The 19,131-nt window shown below is 48.7% G+C and overlaps 2 protein-coding genes across 2 annotated transcripts; both read left to right on the top strand.

The window, feature by feature from the left end:
- On the top strand, positions 1-612 carry arl14 (ADP-ribosylation factor-like 14). The gene has a single exon (XM_061216208.1). The coding sequence runs from the start codon at positions 1-3 to the stop codon at positions 610-612; it is 612 nt and encodes a 203-aa protein (XP_061072192.1).
- Positions 613-5,306: 4,694 nt separating this feature from the next.
- On the top strand, positions 5,307-18,379 carry kpna4 (karyopherin alpha 4 (importin alpha 3)). The gene is made up of 17 exons (XM_061216777.1): positions 5,307-5,508; positions 9,607-9,651; positions 10,245-10,334; positions 10,976-11,005; positions 11,530-11,582; positions 11,922-12,017; positions 12,593-12,678; positions 12,802-12,888; positions 12,974-13,143; positions 13,561-13,605; positions 13,767-13,898; positions 14,119-14,247; positions 15,049-15,153; positions 15,412-15,483; positions 15,973-16,135; positions 16,341-16,435; positions 16,667-18,379. Exons 1-17 carry the CDS (start codon positions 5,440-5,442, stop codon positions 16,757-16,759), a joined length of 1,560 nt encoding a protein of 519 aa, XP_061072761.1. The 5' UTR covers positions 5,307-5,439; the 3' UTR covers positions 16,760-18,379.
- Positions 18,380-19,131: the final 752 nt, after the last annotated feature.

The raw sequence follows: 19,131 nt of genomic DNA, 5'->3' as shown, positions 1-19,131 counted from the left end.
ATGGGTCAGCAGAAGGCCAAGCCGCAGGGGGAGGTCCGGGTGCTCATTCTGGGCCTGGACTCGGCTGGGAAGTCCACCCTGCTGTACAAGCTGAAGCACAACGAGGCGGTCCTCACCGTGCCGACCGTCGGCTTCAACGTGGAGATGGTGGAGACGGAGAGGCGGCTGCCGTCGCTGACGGTGTGGGACGTGGGCGGGCAGCGGGCCATGAGGCCGCACTGGGAGCAGTACTTTGAGGACACGGCGGGCGTGGTGTTCGTGGTGGACGCCGCGGACAGGAGGCGCCTTGGCGAGGCGAGGCAGGAGCTGGAGCGCGTTCTGAAGAGCGAGCACCTCCGCAGGGCTCCCGTGGTGGTCCTGGCCAACAAGCAGGACGTCCCGGGGGCAGCGGATGCCGAGGAGATCACCCAGCGCCTCGCGCTCCGGAAGGCGTGCGGCAACAGGCCGTGGTTCGTCCAGCCCTGCTCGGCCCGGTCCGGGGCCGGCCTGGAGGAGGGCTTCCGCAGGATGGTCCTTCTGATCAAGACCCCGTCGCTGCTGGACAACCCCATCAGAGACACGGTCAACAGCCTGCGCTCCTCCATGTCCGCCATGTCGCACAGGCAGCGATAGAGGGGCATTCTGGGACACGGCCCGTGCACTTAGAGATCACCTGTGCACTCCTGACTCGACTCACTCTCCGCTGTGCCTTCCGAGAGACTGTCTGCCATTTTTGACACGTTCTTCTGTTCACTGTTCCTTGTGAATGAGAAGAGAGTTCTGGGATTGGGGTCGCTGCGGACACGGCCTGTTCTGAGATGGTGACTGTGAGGGGCGGGGCCAACAAGCTGTCATCAGGACGCAACACTCCTCTCAGCCAATCAGACGTCTGCTGTGGTCAGCTATGGAGGAACACACTGGAACCCCTCTCACACTGTGATTTACATTCCAAAATGTGGGAATTTAAGAAGGTAAATGTAAAAAAATTAATTCAGCTAAAGGAAAGTAACTTTAGCCTCTGTCTCTTGTTACTTTATCCAGAGCTACAGACAGCACCAGATTATTGGGGGATTTTGTCATAGATGTATATCACATACCAGATGTCTCACATTTGAATGAACCTGTTTGATCTATCATTGCCATCTGTGCCCCTACGTTATTATATAAACAAACATTAACGGCTGAAATATTCTCATGTCACATGTCAATGTTCGATAACAAATACATGGAACAACTTAAATTGCAGGGTGCTATGATTTGTGAAATTTAACTCAGCTTGTCAGTAATTCTGAAATTCTAAAACTTCAATTGCTCAATTCAAAAATGAGACATTCGATAATGCACAGAGTTACAATGCGTTAGGTCCTGGTTACAATGCTTACTTATTGCACACACATTACCTAATTTGTAAAGTTGATTTTTTAAATATTGTATCCAACATTCCCAAAAATGAGCAGCTATTGTAATTTTATTGCTATTTTATTGCTATTTTATAAATAAAGATTGTGGAAAGAGATCAATTCTCTTCTTTCTTTTCTAAAGTAATTAAGGGTGTTTATTGTATGACACACATGCATGCACACATGTGCATATACACACACACACACTCACACACATACACATACACACACACACACTCACACTCACACACACACACACACACACTCACTCACACACACTCACTCACACACACACACACACACTCACACTCACACACACACACACACACACACACCACACACACTCAAACGCTATCATTTAAATATCAAACGTCATGTTCTGGTTTATTTTATCCAAACTACCCTTTATAATTAATTAATCATTAATACTCATAATTAATACTGATACTACATTTTATTAACAAGCTCAGGACAGATGAATACTGTGTTTTTTTCTGTCTGGTTATAAATGAGTCTCAGACTTTATTACATTATTCTATATTACAATTAATGAATAGTTTAACCCCTTAGGCTCACCAGTCCAAGCGCTCATTCATTCCTTTTCACAGCAATTTTCGATCACTATGGTAACAGGATATACCATTTGAAAACTCACAATTCTATCTGGATAACCTATTTTAACATATCATTGCTTTAGCAACAACAGTTCCTTATTTTGTAAGGTGTGGGTGGTAAAACAAGTGTGGGGGGGACCTCACCTTCTCTGCATTTTGTAAATCCACATACTACACAAAATAAGGTAATGTCAGTGTCCTTTTCACAACAAGTGTACAGCTGACAAAATGCATAATGGTTTCTCATTCTAACTCTGAGAAACATTGATAGAATGTCCATTGTATACTTCTAATTTCTCTGGGGGAAAGATCATTGTTGTCCGTTACACTGTTGTATACTTCTACAAATGTACTTGTACAGTGCATCCGGAAAGTATTCACAGCGCTTAACTTTTCCCACATTTTCTTATGTTACAGACTTATTCCAAAATGGAATTAATTCATTTTTTTCCTCAGAATTCTACACACAACACCCCATAATGACAACATGAAAGTTTTTTTGAAATTTTTGCAAATTTTTTTTTTTTTAAAAACAAAGAAATCACATGTACATACAGTGGTGTGAAAAAGTGTTTGCCCCCTTCCTGATTTCTTATTTTTTTGCATGTTTGTCACACTTAAATGTTTCAGATCATCAAACAAATTTAAATATTAGTCAAAGACAACACAAGTAAACACAAAATGCAGTTTTTAAATTAAGGTTTTTATTATTAAGGGAGAAAAAAAATCCAAACCTACACGGCCCTGTGTGAAAAAGTGATTGCCCCCCCTGTTAAAATATAACTTAACTGTGGTTTATCAAACCTGAGTTCAATTTCTCTAGCCACACCCAGGCCTGATTACTGCCACACCTGTTCTCAATCAAGAAATCACTTAAATAGGACCTGCCTGACAAAGTGAAGTAGATCAAATGATCCTCAAAACCTAGACATCATGCCGAGATCTAAAGAAATTCAGGAACAAATGAGAAAGAAAGTAATTGAGATCTATCAGTCTGGAAAAGGTTATAAAGCCATTTCTAAAGCTTTGGGACTCCAGCGAACCACAGTGAGAGCCATTATCCACAAATGGCGAAAACATGGAACAGCAGTAAACCTTCCCAGGAGTGGCCGGCCGACCAAAATTACCCCAAGAGCGCAGCAACGACTCATCCAAGAGGTCACAAAAGACCCAGCAACAACAACCAAAGAACTGCAGGCCTCACTTGCCTCAGTTAAGGTCAGTGTTCATGACTCCACCATAAGAAAGAGACTGGGCAAAAATGGCCTGTATGGCAGAGTTCCAAGACGAAAACCACTGCTGAGCAAAAAGAACATTAAGGCTTGTCTCAATTTTGCCAGAAAACACCTTGATGTTCCCCAAGACTTTTGGGAAAATACTCTGTGGTCTGACGAGACAAAAGTTGAACTTTTTGGAAGGTGTGTGTCCCATTACATCTGGCGTAAAAGTAACACCGCATTTCAGAAAAAGCATCATACCAACAGTAAAATATGGTGGTGGTAGTGTGATGGTCTGGGGCTGTTTTGCTGCTTCAGGACCTGGAAGACTTGCTGTGATAAATGGAACCATGAATTCTGCTGTCTACCAAAAAATCCTGAAGGAGAATGTCCGGCCATCTGTTCGTGACCTCAAGCTGAAACAAACTTGGGTTCTGCAGCAGGACAATGATCCAAAACACACCAGCAAGTCCACCTCTGAATGGCTGAAGAAAAACAAAATGAAGACTTTGGAGTGGCCTAGTCAAAGTCCTGACCTGAATCCTATTGAGATGCTGTGGCATGACCTTAAAAAGGCGGTTCATGCTCGAAAACCCTCCAATGTGGCTGAATTACAACAATTCTGCAAAGATGAGTGGGCCAAAATTCCTCCACAGCGCTGTAAGAGACTCATTGCAAGTTATCGCAAACGCTTGATTGCAGTTGTTGCTGCTAAGGGTGGCCCAACCAGTTATTAGGTTTAGGGGGCAATCACTTTTTCACACAGGGCCATGTAGGTTTGGATTTTTTTTCTCCCTTAATAATAAAAACCTTCATTTAAAAACTGCATTTTGTGTTTACTTGTGTTGTCTTTGACTAATATTTAAATTTGTTTGATCTGAAACATTTAAGTGTGACAAACATGCAAAAAAATAAGAAATCAGGAAGGGGGCAATTTAATCAATTTTGGAATAAGGCTGAAACATAACAAAATGTGGAAAAAGTGAAGCGCTGTGAATACTTTCCGGATGCACTGTACATAGAACTGCTATTATCGAAGTTTTGTACAGGCTCTTGAACACGATGAACCCAAGTACAACTGTCTCTGAACAGTATCTCTAATTTAGTTTCAGACAAAATGCATTACCCCCATTCGTGTGTAAGAAAATTCAGTGTATCTTCAGTGACTATGGGCATGTTATAGGAGTGATGACTAAAAAGCATTTTAGCAAATTACATGACGTTTCCAATGGTGTAAGTTAGCTAGCTAGCCTAGCTAGAGGTCTGTCAGATTCGCTGAGTTAGGACAGGATCATCTAGCTAATTAGCTAAAGTTTGCTGACTAGTTAAAAGTAATTGGATAACCATGCAATGGTTAACTACCTAGTTAGGTACACAGCACTCAACTCACAACGCTAGCTAACATTCGGCTGCTTAATGTCTTTGGGGTTGTCGCTAACCACCAACATGAACCGAAATGTTAACTAGTACGTTAGAGCTAAGCACTGAGTCACCATGTTAAACAGTCAGAGACCTGGGTTGGATTTTAGCAAATTGGTTTCCAATTGTTCCTCTTGAGATTTCTTCCCATCAGGGAGTTTTTTTTATCTCCACTATTAGGGTTTTTCTCCCACTAGGGAGTTCTTTACCTCATATGCTCTTTGGGGGCTGTTTGGGGGCTCATTGGGGGCAGGTATTTCCCATTTTCTCTTGCCATGTGTTACTCTGACAGTCTGCTGTGAAAAGTGCTGTTAATTGAATATTGTAGATTTTTTTTTAGGTCAATGTTAGTTACAAGGACAAAGTTGCCAATCAGTGAAATATCTGCTTTTTGTGTCTTAGATTCCATCATAGATAAATAAAACGTAAGAGTCGTAGATAGGAGCATGGCCAGCGTGTTTTAAACCCTAAAACTCTGGGTGACCTCTGAATAGGCTGGAGAGTTACAGTCTTCTCTTGTGGCTCCGATCACTCGCTGCCTGTGTAGAATGTCGATCGCTCGAGGACCAATCAGAGGAAAGGAATCCCCGATCACACACCGCCCGGGTTGAATGTCGATCTCTCGCCGACCAATCAGCAGGCACGGAATCCCCACCCTTCCGCTCCAGAGCGAGGCTGGGCCTGTACCACCGGCATTCCCACAAAGCTGTGCGGGGGAAACCAGCAGAGAGCCCGAAGCGTTGAGAAAAAGGAACTGGAAAGAAACAGATCGTCTCTTCTCGACAAAAATACCTTCTAAGATATTTTAAAATGGCCGATAACGAGAAATTGGACAACCAGCGGCTGAAGAATTTCAAAAACAAAGGTCGGGATTTGGAGGTAAAGTGACTGGGCTGGTTTGTGAGTCTTTTTTCCTCTCGTCTGCGTTATCTTGCTCCAGGTTTCGCAGTTATGTGACGTCGGTCGTAATTTCCAGGATCTAGAAGTTTGTAGCGAGGCCCAGGCTGGCCGGCCACCAGGCCCAGTCAGTACAGGAAAGCTTGCGGATCGCATTGAGGCCTAACGAAGCCATTGAGCAATCACACCCTCCGCACGGGAAATGCAGTGCTATGTCACCCTGCCCCCCCGGGCGGGCCGCGTATGTGACAACAGTATTTTCCAGAATTGTCCGTTCATAATAACGATGATCGCGCATTTCGACGCCCAACTGAGGGGGAACGCTGGTTTTCACGCCCCCATCCTTCGCTTGCAAGCCAACACCATTTTGTCCATCTGGGGACACGATAAAAAACAGCAATTGATCGTTCAATCTGAAAAACATAGTTATGATAAAGTGAAACCATTCGATCCACGCAATGCTGATATTATGAAGGCACTGGGTTCTGTTTAGGTTAATGTAGCGGGCTGATTTGGATAAATGGGTATCTGACCGAGTAAGGTGGCTTGCTTTCTTAGTTAATTCTCCAGCTACGTTAGGTCAAGCACTCCCGTTTGTCCGCAGATATTCGCTAGCTAGCTAGCTGTGTCGTCTAGCTCAACTTGCTTTCGGTGTCAAAGCTTATTAATAAGCGTGTTCGCAAAACAGCTAGCTAGCTAGTTAATGTTATGTTCCAAACATCAATTTATAGCGATAGATCGCTTGATTAACTAACATCAAGTCAACGTTAGCTTACTTGGTTAGCTAACTAGCATTAGCTAGGTAACGTTAGCTAGCTAGCTAGCTATTGTATTGTAACCAGCCCCCAACTAACGTTAGCTCGCATAGTGTAGGCGTGGGCGGTTGGGCACAAACTAGTGATTATGCACGGTAACTAACCGGTAACGTTAAGCCTTTAATATCCAACCCAGGTTTCTGACTGTCTAACGTGGTGACTCAGTGCTTAGCTCTAACGTACTAGTTAACATTTCGGTTCATGTTGGTGGTTAGCGACAACCCCAAAGACATTAAGCAGCCGAATGTTAGTTTGTTGCCAAATAAACATGTTAGCTAGCGTTGTGAGTTGAGTGCTGTGTACCTAACTAGGTAGTTAACCTACCTAGTTGCATGGTTATCCAATTACTTTTAACTAGACGGCGAACGTTAGCTAGATGATCCTGTGCTAACTTAGCGAATCTGACAGACCTCTAGCTAGGCTAGCTAGCTAACTTGCCGTGGATAAGCCTAGTTGGCTTGCTAAGCTAGCATGGCATATCATGGACCCATAGAATCGGCCTCATTATTTGGTCAAGCTTGGGTGGCGTAGGTTAACTGGATAAATCGGTAAGTTAGGTATCAAACGGTTTCACAAAGCAAATTTCGATGTGCGTAGTGGGATAAGGCGTAAGCAATACCTGGTTAACTAAGTTAGCCGTTTAACTTACATGTTGACACGCGCTACGTGTATATAAAAAAAGAAAGAAAGAATCAAAATAAAGATAATGGTTCTTATTTCTTGAGGTCACTGCGGTCATGCGCAGTAGTTGAGGGTCATATGCACAGTAGTTGAGGAATCACAACTTCAACCCTATTATTAAAGTTGGTGTGACGACAATGGATTGTCAAATCAGGCTATTAATATTGACGGCATAGTCTGACGAGCTGTCTTATATTTCTGAAGCTGTCTTGCTGCACTGCACTGAACAACTGAACAAAATGCGCTACAATACCAACTATGGAACATCAGGATTTAAGATCCTCAGATCACATTTTGTTCCAGTCTCAAGCCATTTGCTTTGACTTCCCTGAAACGAGCAGATGCCACTTGACTTTCCACAGCAGCTAGAAATCATGTTGAAGTGACCAGAGCCACTGTCACAATTTATTTTTTGCACAAAATTATTTCACATCAAGTTGGCCTTTGGTTTTAGCCATTACAGACCACTTCTCTATATACCTACTGTAGTACACACAAGAGGACCACATGATATTTTCCTTTTTTTTTTTAAATAGTCAAACCTGAAATGCAAACTGACTTAATTTAAAAATGTACCTTTGAGGATGCAAACCTCGCGGAAGTACAGATCCTGTCCAGTATTCCAATGAAAGTCAACTTCATGTTTCAACATGGTTCTCTATGCTGTGTTTCCATACTGAGCCTGTGAGAGTGGGGGCAGTGTGCAGAGTGATTAGCGGTCTTTGTGTCTCGTGTTGAGTGCGGTTTTGGCACGGTGAACAGCGGATCCGAATTCCCGAAGTGCTTGGACAGTTTGGAAGCCTAAGCTGGGTGCTCTGGGACTGCGAGTCAGTGGTTGTGGCACGGTCGGGTCACCCCCTGCGTTCAGTGTGCGGACAGCAGCGGTGGGTGTTGGATCGGTCGGGTCACCCCCTGCGTTCAGTGTGCGGACAGCAGCGGTGGGTGTTGGATCGGTCGGGTCACGCCCTGCGTTCAGTGTGCGGACAGCAGCGGTGGGTGTTGGATCGGTCGGGTCACGCCCTGCGTTCAGTGTGCGGACAGCAGCGGTGGGTGTTGGATCGGTCGGGTCGCCCCCTGCGTTCAGTGTGCTGACAGCAGCGGTCAGAGCGGTGGGTGTTGGATCGAGTCCCAAACAGAGTCCCCACCGGGTCATCGAGGGAGAAGCTTCTCCAGTAAAACATGTTTTGGGCCACACGTTGGTTAGTGGGATTATGTAAACATTCAGGGTCAGTTTTGCAGACACAGATTGTACTTTGTCGAGGACTAGGCTTAATGTTAAATGGCGATTCTCTGAACAAAACTCAGTTTAGTCCAGGACGGCGTGGTGGTGCAGTGCTCAGCAATGTTGCCTCCCAAGAAGGGCTTGATCTGGCCGGCCAGATCCTCTGTGTTGAGATTGCGTGTTCTCCCCGCGTTCTCCCTGTATTTAGTCCGGGTATTCCGGTTCCCTCCCACACTCAAACATGCATGTCAGGTTGGGTGTGCTCCTGCCGTGGCCCTTGACCAAGGCACTGGCCTCAGAACTGGAGTTGGTCCCTGGGTGCTGCACTGTGGCTGCCCAATGCTCCTAAGTAACCAGGATGGGTCAAATGCAGAGGACCCATTACCCCACAGAGTTTAATAAAGTATATATAAATCTTAATCTGTGTCTGTGAAACTGGCCCTATGTGTTTAAACACAGACTGGAACTGCGGCCTACTTTTAAATCGACCAGTCAGGTTTCTTCGGTCCAAACACATCTTTGCCAGTCTGTTAATTTCTCTCTCTTTCTGCTCCCCCTCCAGAACTGATTAAACCGTGTCAGTCACTGATTGTATGAACTGCACTGATGGCTTTAACCGAGACTGTAGGAATATTAACTGGAAGGTGATTTGAAGGGATTTCCTCTGTCAGGGAATGTGAGAAATGCAGCGGGGCCTTTTTGTTTGAGATTAGCTGTGTGTGGCAGCGCTTTGCACCCAGAACCCAGGCCAGCGCTTTGCACCCAGAACCCAGGCCAGCGAGCTGCACCCTGAGCCCAGAACCCAGGCCAGCGAGCTGCACCCAGAGCCCAGAACCCAGGCCAGCGAGCTGCACCCTGAGCCCAGAACCCAGGCCAGCGCTTTGCACCCAGAACCCAGGCCAGCGAGCTGCACCCTGAGCCCAGAACCCAGGCCAGCGAGCTGCACCCTGAGCCCAGAACCCAGGCCAGCGAGCTGCACCCAGAGCCCAGAACCCAGGCCAGCGAGCTGCACCCTGAGCCCAGAACCCAGGCCAGCGTGTGGCGCCGAGGGCCCAGAGCTCAGGCCAGCCTGGAGGTGGTGATGGGGCTGGTTACATCGCCTTTAATGCCCTGTGGCCGATGCTCTTATCTAGAGCTACTCAAAAAGTGCAAAATGTCAGTGCGAGCATGAAGAAGACCACCATCAGAAATGTCATTCGTTACATAACTGTGTATGAGTACGATCAACTGTTAATTACATGACTGCCATGCCGTTAATGTCAGCAATGTTTTAAAACAATGAAAAATCGTATCTGCTGCTGGAGGAAGTTGGGTTTAGAAAAGGAAGAGTATTTTATCTTTATGGTGATTTTTGTCTTCCAGACGATGAGAAGACAACGGAACGAGGTGGTGGTGGAGCTGCGGAAGGTAGTCCTCTTTTATTCTGTTCATCTGCTTCCCTTTTATCTGTTCATCTGCTTCTGTTCCTTAGTCTGTTCATCAGCTTCTGTTCCTTAGTCTGTTCATCTGCTTCTGTTCCTTAGTCTGTTCATCTGTTTCTGTTCCTCGGTTGGTTTATCTGGTTATCTGTTTATTCATCTGTACTCTGGTTAAGCCCATTGAGTCACTTCAGCTGTAAAGTGCAGGACTGCTGAGTGACGGTTGGAGTTCATCTGTAAACGAGGTGGTCTCCCCCGATTGGTTCTTTCATGGCCTGCGTTACCACTGCAGCCTAAACCTGATACATCACTGATATAAACTCCTGCTGCTACTGTTACTGTATGCAAATCCCATCAGCCTTTGTGTTCTCCAGCGCTGAAATCTTGATAAGTGGACCAATGAGATCCATCGTGATGTAATCCATTGTGATGTAATCAAGTGGAATTCAATCAGGAGATGAGAGGTTCTCCCTTTAGCTTAGCTCTGCAGAAACCCCCCAAAACCTGTTCAATTTACCCCAGACCAAGGAAATGTTCTGAGTGCCCCTAACCACCCTGCTCCCCCCCCCCCCCCCCCCACAGAACAAACGGGACGAGCACCTGCTGAAGAGACGGAACGTCCCGCACGAAGACTTCTGTGAGGACTCGGACGTGGACGGAGACTTCAGAGCGGTGAGAGCTGAACTCTACTGGGGCTGGGTCTCCCACTCTCTACTGGGGCTGGGTCTCCCACTCTCTACTGGGGCTGAGTCTCCCACTCTCTACTGGAGCTGGGTCTCCCACTCTCTACTGGGGCTGAGTCTCCCACTCTCTACTGGAGCTGGGTCTCCCACTCTCTACTGGGGCTGGGTCTCCCACTCTCTACTGGGGCTGGGTCTCCCACTCTCTACTGGGGCTGAGTCTCCCACTCTCTACTGGGGCTGAGTCTCCCACTCTCTACTGGAGCTGGGTCTCCCACTCTCTACTGGGGCTGAGTCTCCCACTCTCTACTGGAGCTGGGTCTCCCACTCTCTACTGGAGCTGGGTCTCCCACTCTCTACTGGGGCTGAGTCTCCCACTCTCTACTGGGGCTGGGTCTCCCACTCTCTACTGGGGCTGAGTCTCCCACTCTCTACTGGAGCTGGGTCTCCCACTCTCTACTGGGGCTGAGTCTCCCACTCTCTACTGGAGCTGAGTCTCCCACTCTCTACTGGGGCTGGGTCTCCCACTCTCTACTGGGGCTCAGAGATGTGCTAATGTGTGAATAGTGTTCCTGAGATGAAGATAAAGATTGTGCGGGATGTGCTGTTTGATTGTCTTTCTCTGTCTTGCAGCAAAACACATCTTTAGAAGCAATAGTGCAGGTGAGCGGTCCCGCCTGCAGTCGTGTGGTGTGAACGGCGCTCTGACGTCCTGCCCTGCTGTGGCTGCTCCTCGACAGATACGCTCGCAGGATTCAAATCTTTTCAGAGAAAGTCGATTTTTGGGGAAATGTTCTCAGAAAAAAAAATTTTGGGGACACTTTGCAAAGTTAGTTAAATAATGGAGAAAAATGTGTTGAGGTTGGTTTTCTGTGTCCTCTATAAAGGTTAAAAAAAAAAGTTTTTGTCAACTTGCAATGAAGACCAATTTTAGTTCATGCAGTGGTTTCCTGCGATGGTGACAAATCCTAAAGTAGATTAAGTCAGTGCAGAACTATATGCAGCGCTGTCAGAACTATTGTACATATACCTGCTGTGCTCTTGTGAAGTTTGTTTTTGAAATGAACTCTTGTTTGGACACTGCAGCTTTGACCAGGTCTCCTGTAAAAGCTCTTTTCTGAATGATCTGCAGATGATTCATAATTGAAGTAGAAATAGGAATGATAATGATTCCTCCTGTGCTGCAGAACGCCACCAGCGATAACCAGGGAGTGCAACTCAGTGCGGTCCAGGCTGCCAGGTAAGAATGGACTCGGGTGTGGACACAGACTCAGGTGTGGGCACAGGTGGAGACGCAGACACAGGTGGGGGCACAGGTGTGGCTGTGCAGTCAGAGGTCTGAACGCAGGTGCTGTGCTGCAGACTGCCTGTGCTGCAGACTGCCTGTGCGTTGGTCTGTAGCTGCAGCTGCATTCACTGCCCTGTTGTGGAAGGGCTAGTACATTTCAAGTGCATTTTAAGTACATTTTAAGCGTGCACTGTTCTGTACATGGCTTTGGATAAAAGCTTCTGCTACATGTGTTGTGTGTTCCACAATTGGTGTTAAGTGACGGGGTGGTTTGTATTTGTCCCTTTTCAGGAAGCTCTTGTCCAGCGACCGCAACCCGCCCATCGATGACCTGATCAAATCGGGCATTCTGCCCATCCTCGTGCACTGCCTGGACCGGGACGACAAGTGAGTGTTCCTGTACTTCTGCAGGGCGGGGCTTCAGTGTAAGAGGCGGGGCTTTAGCATGCTCCAGTGGAGGGGGCGGGGCTTCAGTGTAAGAGGCGGGGCTTTAGCATGCTCCAGTGGAGGGGGCGGGGCTTCAGTGTAAGAGGCGGGGCTTTAGCATGCTCCAGTGGAGGGGGCGGGGCTTCAGTGTAAGAGGCGGGGCTTTAGCATGCTCCAGTGGAGGGGGCGGGGCTCCAGTGTAAGAGGCGGGGCTTTAGCATGCTCCAGTGGAGGGGGCGGGACTTCAGTGGAGGGGGCGGGGCTTCAGCGTGCTCCAGGGGAAAGATGTATTCACACTTCTAAAGGCATTTTTGTCAGTTCTGTAAAATGTCTGAGGGTTCACCTGCTTAATAATGCAAGTTTTAAAACATTTAAAATGTATTTTTAGTGATGAGTGTGATAATGTGTTTAAACACATTAAAACAGTTAAAACTGTAAAGCTTAGTTAAGAATTAGATTTAGCAGCCATGTCAGAGCATGTACAGCTGGCTTCAGAATGAGGCTCACCGCCCCCCTCCCTCCCCCCCCCTCTCCAGCCCCTCTCTGCAGTTCGAGGCTGCCTGGGCTCTGACCAACATCGCGTCAGGGACCTCCGACCAGACCCAGGCTGTGGTGCAGTCCAGTAAGTCTGGCCTTTCTCACGCCAGTGTGTACGCTTACCACATCACGCCTGTTTACGGGACCGGGATTGATAATGTGAGGTTATTTATTGTGTGTGTGTGTGTGTGTGTGTGTGTACGTGCAGATGCCGTTCCCCTGTTCCTGAGGCTGCTGCACTCTCCACACCAGAATGTGTGTGAACAGGCCGTGTGGGCCCTGGGAAACATCATTGGTAAGTAGCCTGTGAGTGTGTAAGAGACCGACCTGTGTGTGTGTGTGTGTGTGTGTGTGTGTGACCTTCTCTCTCTCTCCCCCAGGTGATGGGCCCCAGTGCAGGGACTATGTGATCAGTCTGGGGGTGGTGAAGCCGCTGCTGTCCTTCATCAGTCCCTCCATCCCCATCACCTTCCTCCGCAACGTCACCTGGGTGATGGTCAACCTGTGCCGCCACAAGGACCCGCCCCCCCCCATGGAGACCATCCAGGAGGTACCCCCCCCCCCCGCTTTCAATAAGCACAGTGTCATATTGGCCGGGACGCAGGTTAGCTTCATAACGTGTCTCGTGAGGAACACTGAAAGCAGGTCGGTGGCGTTGGATAGTGATGGATGGATGGCTGGCTGCCGAGGAGAACATCTCTTTACTCTCACAGCCAAAAGTAGCCTTATGATGAGGGAGAGTAATGCTAAAATCAACAAAAATATATTAAATATAAATATAAATATATTTTAGAAATTTATGCAAGCGATTGGCTGTAATATAAAGTCAACATTGGAACCGAGGATGAAAGTAGATATCGTGGCTGTCGTGTCACACGCCCCCTCTCATACATGCCCTCTCTCGTGCCCCCTCTCCCTCTCTCCTCCCCCTCTCCCTCTCTCTTCCCCCTCTCCCTCTCTCCTCCAGATCCTCCCAGCTCTGTGTGTCCTGATTCACCACACTGATGTTAACGTGAGTACTTCCTAACTACGGCACACGACGGTCATCAGGCTGTTTACACTCAACTGCCCCAGTGAATCTTCAGCAGATGGTTATATATATGAGAACAGAGGATAAATGTACTAGTGTCTGCTAAACGGGTGTGTGTGTGTGTGTGTGTGTTTCTCGGGCAGATCCTGGTGGACACAGTGTGGGCGCTCTCTTACCTGACGGATGCGGGGAACGAGCAGATCCAGATGGTGATCGACTCTGGTATCGTCCCCCACCTGGTGCCCCTGCTCAGCCACCAGGAGGTCAAAGTTCAGGTATGGATGTGCATAAGGGTACGGGGCTCTTGGCCCCACTGATGAGAAATGCACGTGTGTGTTTGCGTGTGTGTTTGCGTGTGTGTTCATCTTAACGCTGCGCTGGTCCTCAGACAGTGTGAGTGTGTGAGTGTGTGAGTGTGTGAGTGTGTGAGTGTGTGAGTGTGTGAGTGTGTGAGTACTCTCTCTCTCTAACGCTGCGTTGGCGGCTCTTCCTCAGACGGCGGCCCTGCGCGCGGTGGGGAACATTGTAACGGGCACAGACGAGCAGACCCAGGTGGTGCTGAACTGCGAGGCCCTTGCGCACTTCCCCGCCCTGCTCACCCACCCCAAGGAGAAGATCAACAAGGTACCCGCCCCAATCCGCACTTCCTGCCCGTTGCCAGGGTAACCACTGGGCCCCGCCCCAATCCTCACTTCCTGTCCATCACCACGGTAACGACAGGGATGTATGTGTTGGACATGATGACATCAAGAGACGGGTGTGAGTGTGCGGAGAGAATGAGAATGTCAGTATGTACCTGTATTTAATGCTGGTTAGGTCATGTTCAAGGTGTTTGCTCATTAGATGGTTGTACTCTGTTAGAGGGTCACAGGGTGGGTGTATGGGGAGGGGGAGGGGGGAGAGTGAATGTGTGTTGAGTGTTGGTACCTCTGCTGGTGGACAGGGGGGCGCTGAAGATCAGTCTGTGCTGATATCGGAGTGCATCTGAGGCCTGTCACTCAAACAGAGGCCCCTCTGTGACTGGTCGATGATTAGAGCCTCAAACACGCCCACCTGCCCCTGGCCTGAACACCTGCGTCTCGCCCAGGAGCTGTGCCTAGAGCGCCAATCCTGGTGTCTGATCCAACACGGTCACCACACACTCACACACTCACACACACACACACACACACACTCACACTCACACTCACACTCACACACTCTCTCACACACACACACACACACACACACACACACTCACACTCACACTCACACTCACACACTCACACACACTCACACACACCCACACACACACAGTTCAGTTGCACACACGGTCTTGTATCACACACATTAGATATGCACTCAGCACTGCCACCGCAGACAATGACACCGTGTGTGAAGCCTGATTCAGAGCTGCTCTCCTGCATTTCCTGCGGCTGCCTGTAGGAGGCGGTGTGGTTCCTGTCTAACATCACTGCAGGAAACCAGCAGCAGGTGCAGGCTGTGATCGACGCTAACCTGGTGCCCATGATCATCCACCTGCTGGACAAGGTGCGTCTCTTCTCCCGCACTCCTCCTTCCTCTCGCTCCCTCCTTCCATTGCTCCCTCCTTCCTGCTGTTCTCAGACTTGTTTTTCTTAGTGCGAATTTAAACTCTTAACCCCCCACCCCTGGGGTTTACTGATTGGACCGTTTGGTCAGGTGTGATTGGCCAGGTGTGATTGGCCAGGTGTGATTGGTCATGTTTGATTGGCCAGGTCTGATTGGTCATGTTTGATTGGTCAGGTCTGATTGGTGTTTCTCTTGCAGGGGGACTTTGGGACCCAGAAGGAGGCGGCCTGGGCCATCAGCAACCTGACGATAAGCGGCAGGAAGGAGCAGGTGAGTCGGGGACGCCGTGACCGAGACCAGGGTCCTGCGGGCCACAGGGTCTGCTGCGGGTGGATGTGGAACACACGGAAGAATGAATGCGCCTGGTGTGTGTGTGTGAGAGTGTGTGAGAGTGTGTGAGAGTGTGTGAGAGTGTGTGAGAGTGTGTGAGAGTGTGTGAGAGTGTGTGAGAGTGTGTGAGAGTGTGTGTGAGTGCGTGTGTGTGAGTGCGTGTGTGTGAGTGCGTGTGTGTGAGTGCGTGTGTGTGAGTGCGTGTGTGTGAGTGCGTGTGTGTGAGTGTGTGTGTGTGAGTGTGTGTGTGTGAGTGTGTGTGTGTGAGTGAGAGTGAGTGAGTGAGAGAGAGTGAGTGTGTGTGAGTGTGAGTGTGAGTGTGAGTGTGAGTGTGAGTGTGAGTGTGTGAGTGTGTGAGTGTGTGAGTGTGTGAGTGTGAGTGTGTGAGTGTGAGAGAGAAGCTGACGCAGTCCCCCGTGTGTCCTGCAGGTGGCGTACCTGATCCAGCAGCAGGTGATCCCGCCGTTCTGCAGCCTGCTGACGGTGAAGGACGCGCAGGTGGTGCAGGTGGTGCTGGACGGCCTCAGCAACATCCTGAAGATGGCCGACGACGAGGCCGAGACCATCGCCAACCTGATCGAGGAGTGCGGCGGTAAGCCCCTGCCGCGGGTTACCCAGGCGACCGCCCCGCGGGTTACCCAGGCGACCGCCCCGCGGGTTACCGAGGCGACCGCCCCGCGGGTTACCGAGGCGACCGCCCCGCGGGTTACCGAGGCCATACCGCGCACGGGGGGAGGCCAGTGGGCGCCGGGTCTGGCCTGTGTGTGAGTCCCTCTGTTGCTCGTTTACCCCGACAGGTTTGGAGAAGATTGAGCAGCTCCAGAATCACGAGAATGAAGACATCTATAAACTGGCCTATGAAATTATTGATCAGTTCTTCTCATCTGATGATGTAAGTCACACCTTTTCTCTTTTATCTCCATGGATCATTGTCCGCTTTCCATCTGACTTCAGGTCACTCACTCGTCTTACACTGTATCCTGAAATGGTAATACTTACAGAGCAGCACAAGCCCTTTGCCTCCTGTAAGGCTGGATAAGGGGCTCTGCTAAACGGCTGCTTGTAAACCATACTGTCCTCTCCCATACTGTAACGGTGAAACGTTTCTCACGCTCTTCCCCAGATTGACGAGGACTCGAGCCTGGTGCCAGAGGCCATTCAGGGCACCTACGGCTTCAACTCCACCAACGTGCCGGCTGAGGGCTTCCAGTTTTAGGAGGCGTCTCTGATCCTGGAGTTCGGTGGTGGTGCAGCACTCTGTTCAACAAAAATTAGAGAGAAAGCGAGCGAAAGAGTGAAAGGAATTAGGTCCATTGCGCTTGGCTCATTGGGATCTTTGGCTGCGTCTAATGGGAGAGAAGTGTGTGGGTTTGGGTTCCGCCCAAATGAACTTGCGATGGCGAGTGGATGCAAGTGCGAATGAGTGGCTAAATGTTGCAAAAACATCTACAAACCGAACGCTTCGGAAGACCTTTCGCGTAACTAGCGGTTATCCAGAGGGGTCTTACCAAACGGCAAATAAACACACAAAATGGCGACGTCTATCGGAGGGAGCAAAAAGGCCTCGCTCTAACAAATTGGAGGAAAAAAACCAAACTTAAATGAAGAACCATGTCATAGTTGTGTGGTCCTGTGTGCGGGGGGCGGGGGCAGGTGCCCCGCGCGGCCGTGCTGAGTGACTGTGTGACTGGGCCCCTGCGTGTGAGTGTCTGGCCCCAATGCGGAGGAACCGAGTTCATCTCCTCTGACACCCTCCCCCCCCCTCCGGGGCCCCCCCACAGCGGGGTGGGGGGGGCAGGGATCCATGCCACGTGGCGCGTGTGCGAGAGAATGATGCAACGGCTGTGTGCGCATACGTGAGTGACTGGCTGTGCGTTCGTACGTGACTGGGTGTGTGCGTACATGGATGCTTGAGTGACTGGCTGTGTGTTCGTACATGACTGGGTGTGTGCGCATACGTGAGTGACTGGCTGTGCGTTCGTACGTGACTGGGTGTGTGCGTACATAGATGCTTGAGTGACTGGCTGTGTGTTCGTACATGACTGGGTGTGTGTGCATACGTGAGTGACTGGTTGTGCGTTCGTACATGACTGGGTGTGTGTGCGTATGTGAGTGACTGGCTGTGCGTTCGTACGTGACTGGGTGTGTGCGTACGTGACTGGGTGTGTGCGTACATAGATGCTTGAGTGACTGGCTGTGCGTTCGTACATGACTGGGTGTATGTTCGTTCGTGACTGAGCTTGCGTTCGTACGTGACTGGGCGCGCGTGCGCGTTCGTGCGTGACTGGGTTTGCATTTGTATGTGACTGGGTGTGCATGACTGGGCGTGTGTGCGTTCGTGCGTGACTGGGTTTGCGTTCGTACATGACTGGGTGTGTGTGCGTGCCTGACTGGGTGTGCAAGGCCGAGGTCCTGAACGCATGCAAAAACAGAAAACGCAACAGAGAGAAACGCAAACATGGCAGGAGAGCTAAAAAATAAAATAAAAAAATAAATTACTTCATTTTGTTTTGCCTGTAAGCAAAGGCTGATTTAAAATAGGAATCCCAACAAGGATGAATGAGAATTAAACTCTACAAACAGAATAAGAGGATCATTGCAAGGTTTCAGATGAGTATTACATTACACTGGAGGGTTGAATTGGCAGGTGCATTCAGTAAAGATGCATTCGCAGGTCTGGGAGTTAAATCCAGTGTGTACCTTTTTATTTGGTTCCTTTTTTTACTGCTTTTATTTTCGAGGCTTGTGTAGTAGTGAGTATTTTTAAGGAAGGTCCCATTCTCCCCTGGTCCCCTGTACCCTATATCACACCACATTCTCCCCTGGTCCCCTGTACCTGTATCACACCACATTCTCCCCTGGTCCCCTGTACCTGTATCACACCAGATATTAGTTTGATGCTGTGAATATCCATGACGTCACACCTCACCAACCAAATAACTTATTTGTGTGTTCCCTTCCTGCATGAATAAGTGTTTTTCTTTCATTTTCTTTAAGCAGAAAGAATCACTGTTTTTTGCAGTAATGTTGTCATAACAATGAGCTTCAATTTGTCACAAAAAGTATAAGAAGAATAATGGCCATTTTATGTAACATAGTGAATACTCTCTGCATGTACTGAACTACAGCATAGTTAATTTTAGGGGGTTATTTTAGTTAGGTTCTGTACACAGTGTAAATTTATTATTTTTTAGAATACTGTGCTGTATACATGTTACTTGTTTCTTGCCTCCTGCCCCTCTTCATGAATATAATTTCTTATTTTCAGACGCAGGAAAATGTGAAGGATTTGCACACGGCACTGGGAGGTGTGACGTACAGACGGGGTGTGCGGCCCCGACCGTTAACAATAAGCATAATCCTTTTGCCCTTTTAGTTTTTATCGTTTAGACGGCGAAGAGCAGTCGCACGTTGAGCCACTTTATGAGAATATTTTTTAAAATGTCTAAAAAGATTTTCTACGAATTGGGCTGTGTACATACCTGCCGATTGGCTATGGTTATTCTTCGGTTGGCGGATAGTTTAAGGGTGTGAGCCCTCGTCTCTGTAAGGTGGCTCACGGCGGAAACGCGGTGCCTTTCTCTGAGC

This window comes from Conger conger, chromosome 13 (assembly GCF_963514075.1).
Source record: "Conger conger chromosome 13, fConCon1.1, whole genome shotgun sequence".
Lineage (NCBI taxonomy): Eukaryota > Metazoa > Chordata > Actinopteri > Anguilliformes > Congridae > Conger > Conger conger.
Note: the sequence above shows the minus strand (reverse complement) of the source record. Positions and strands in the feature narration are given on the sequence as shown.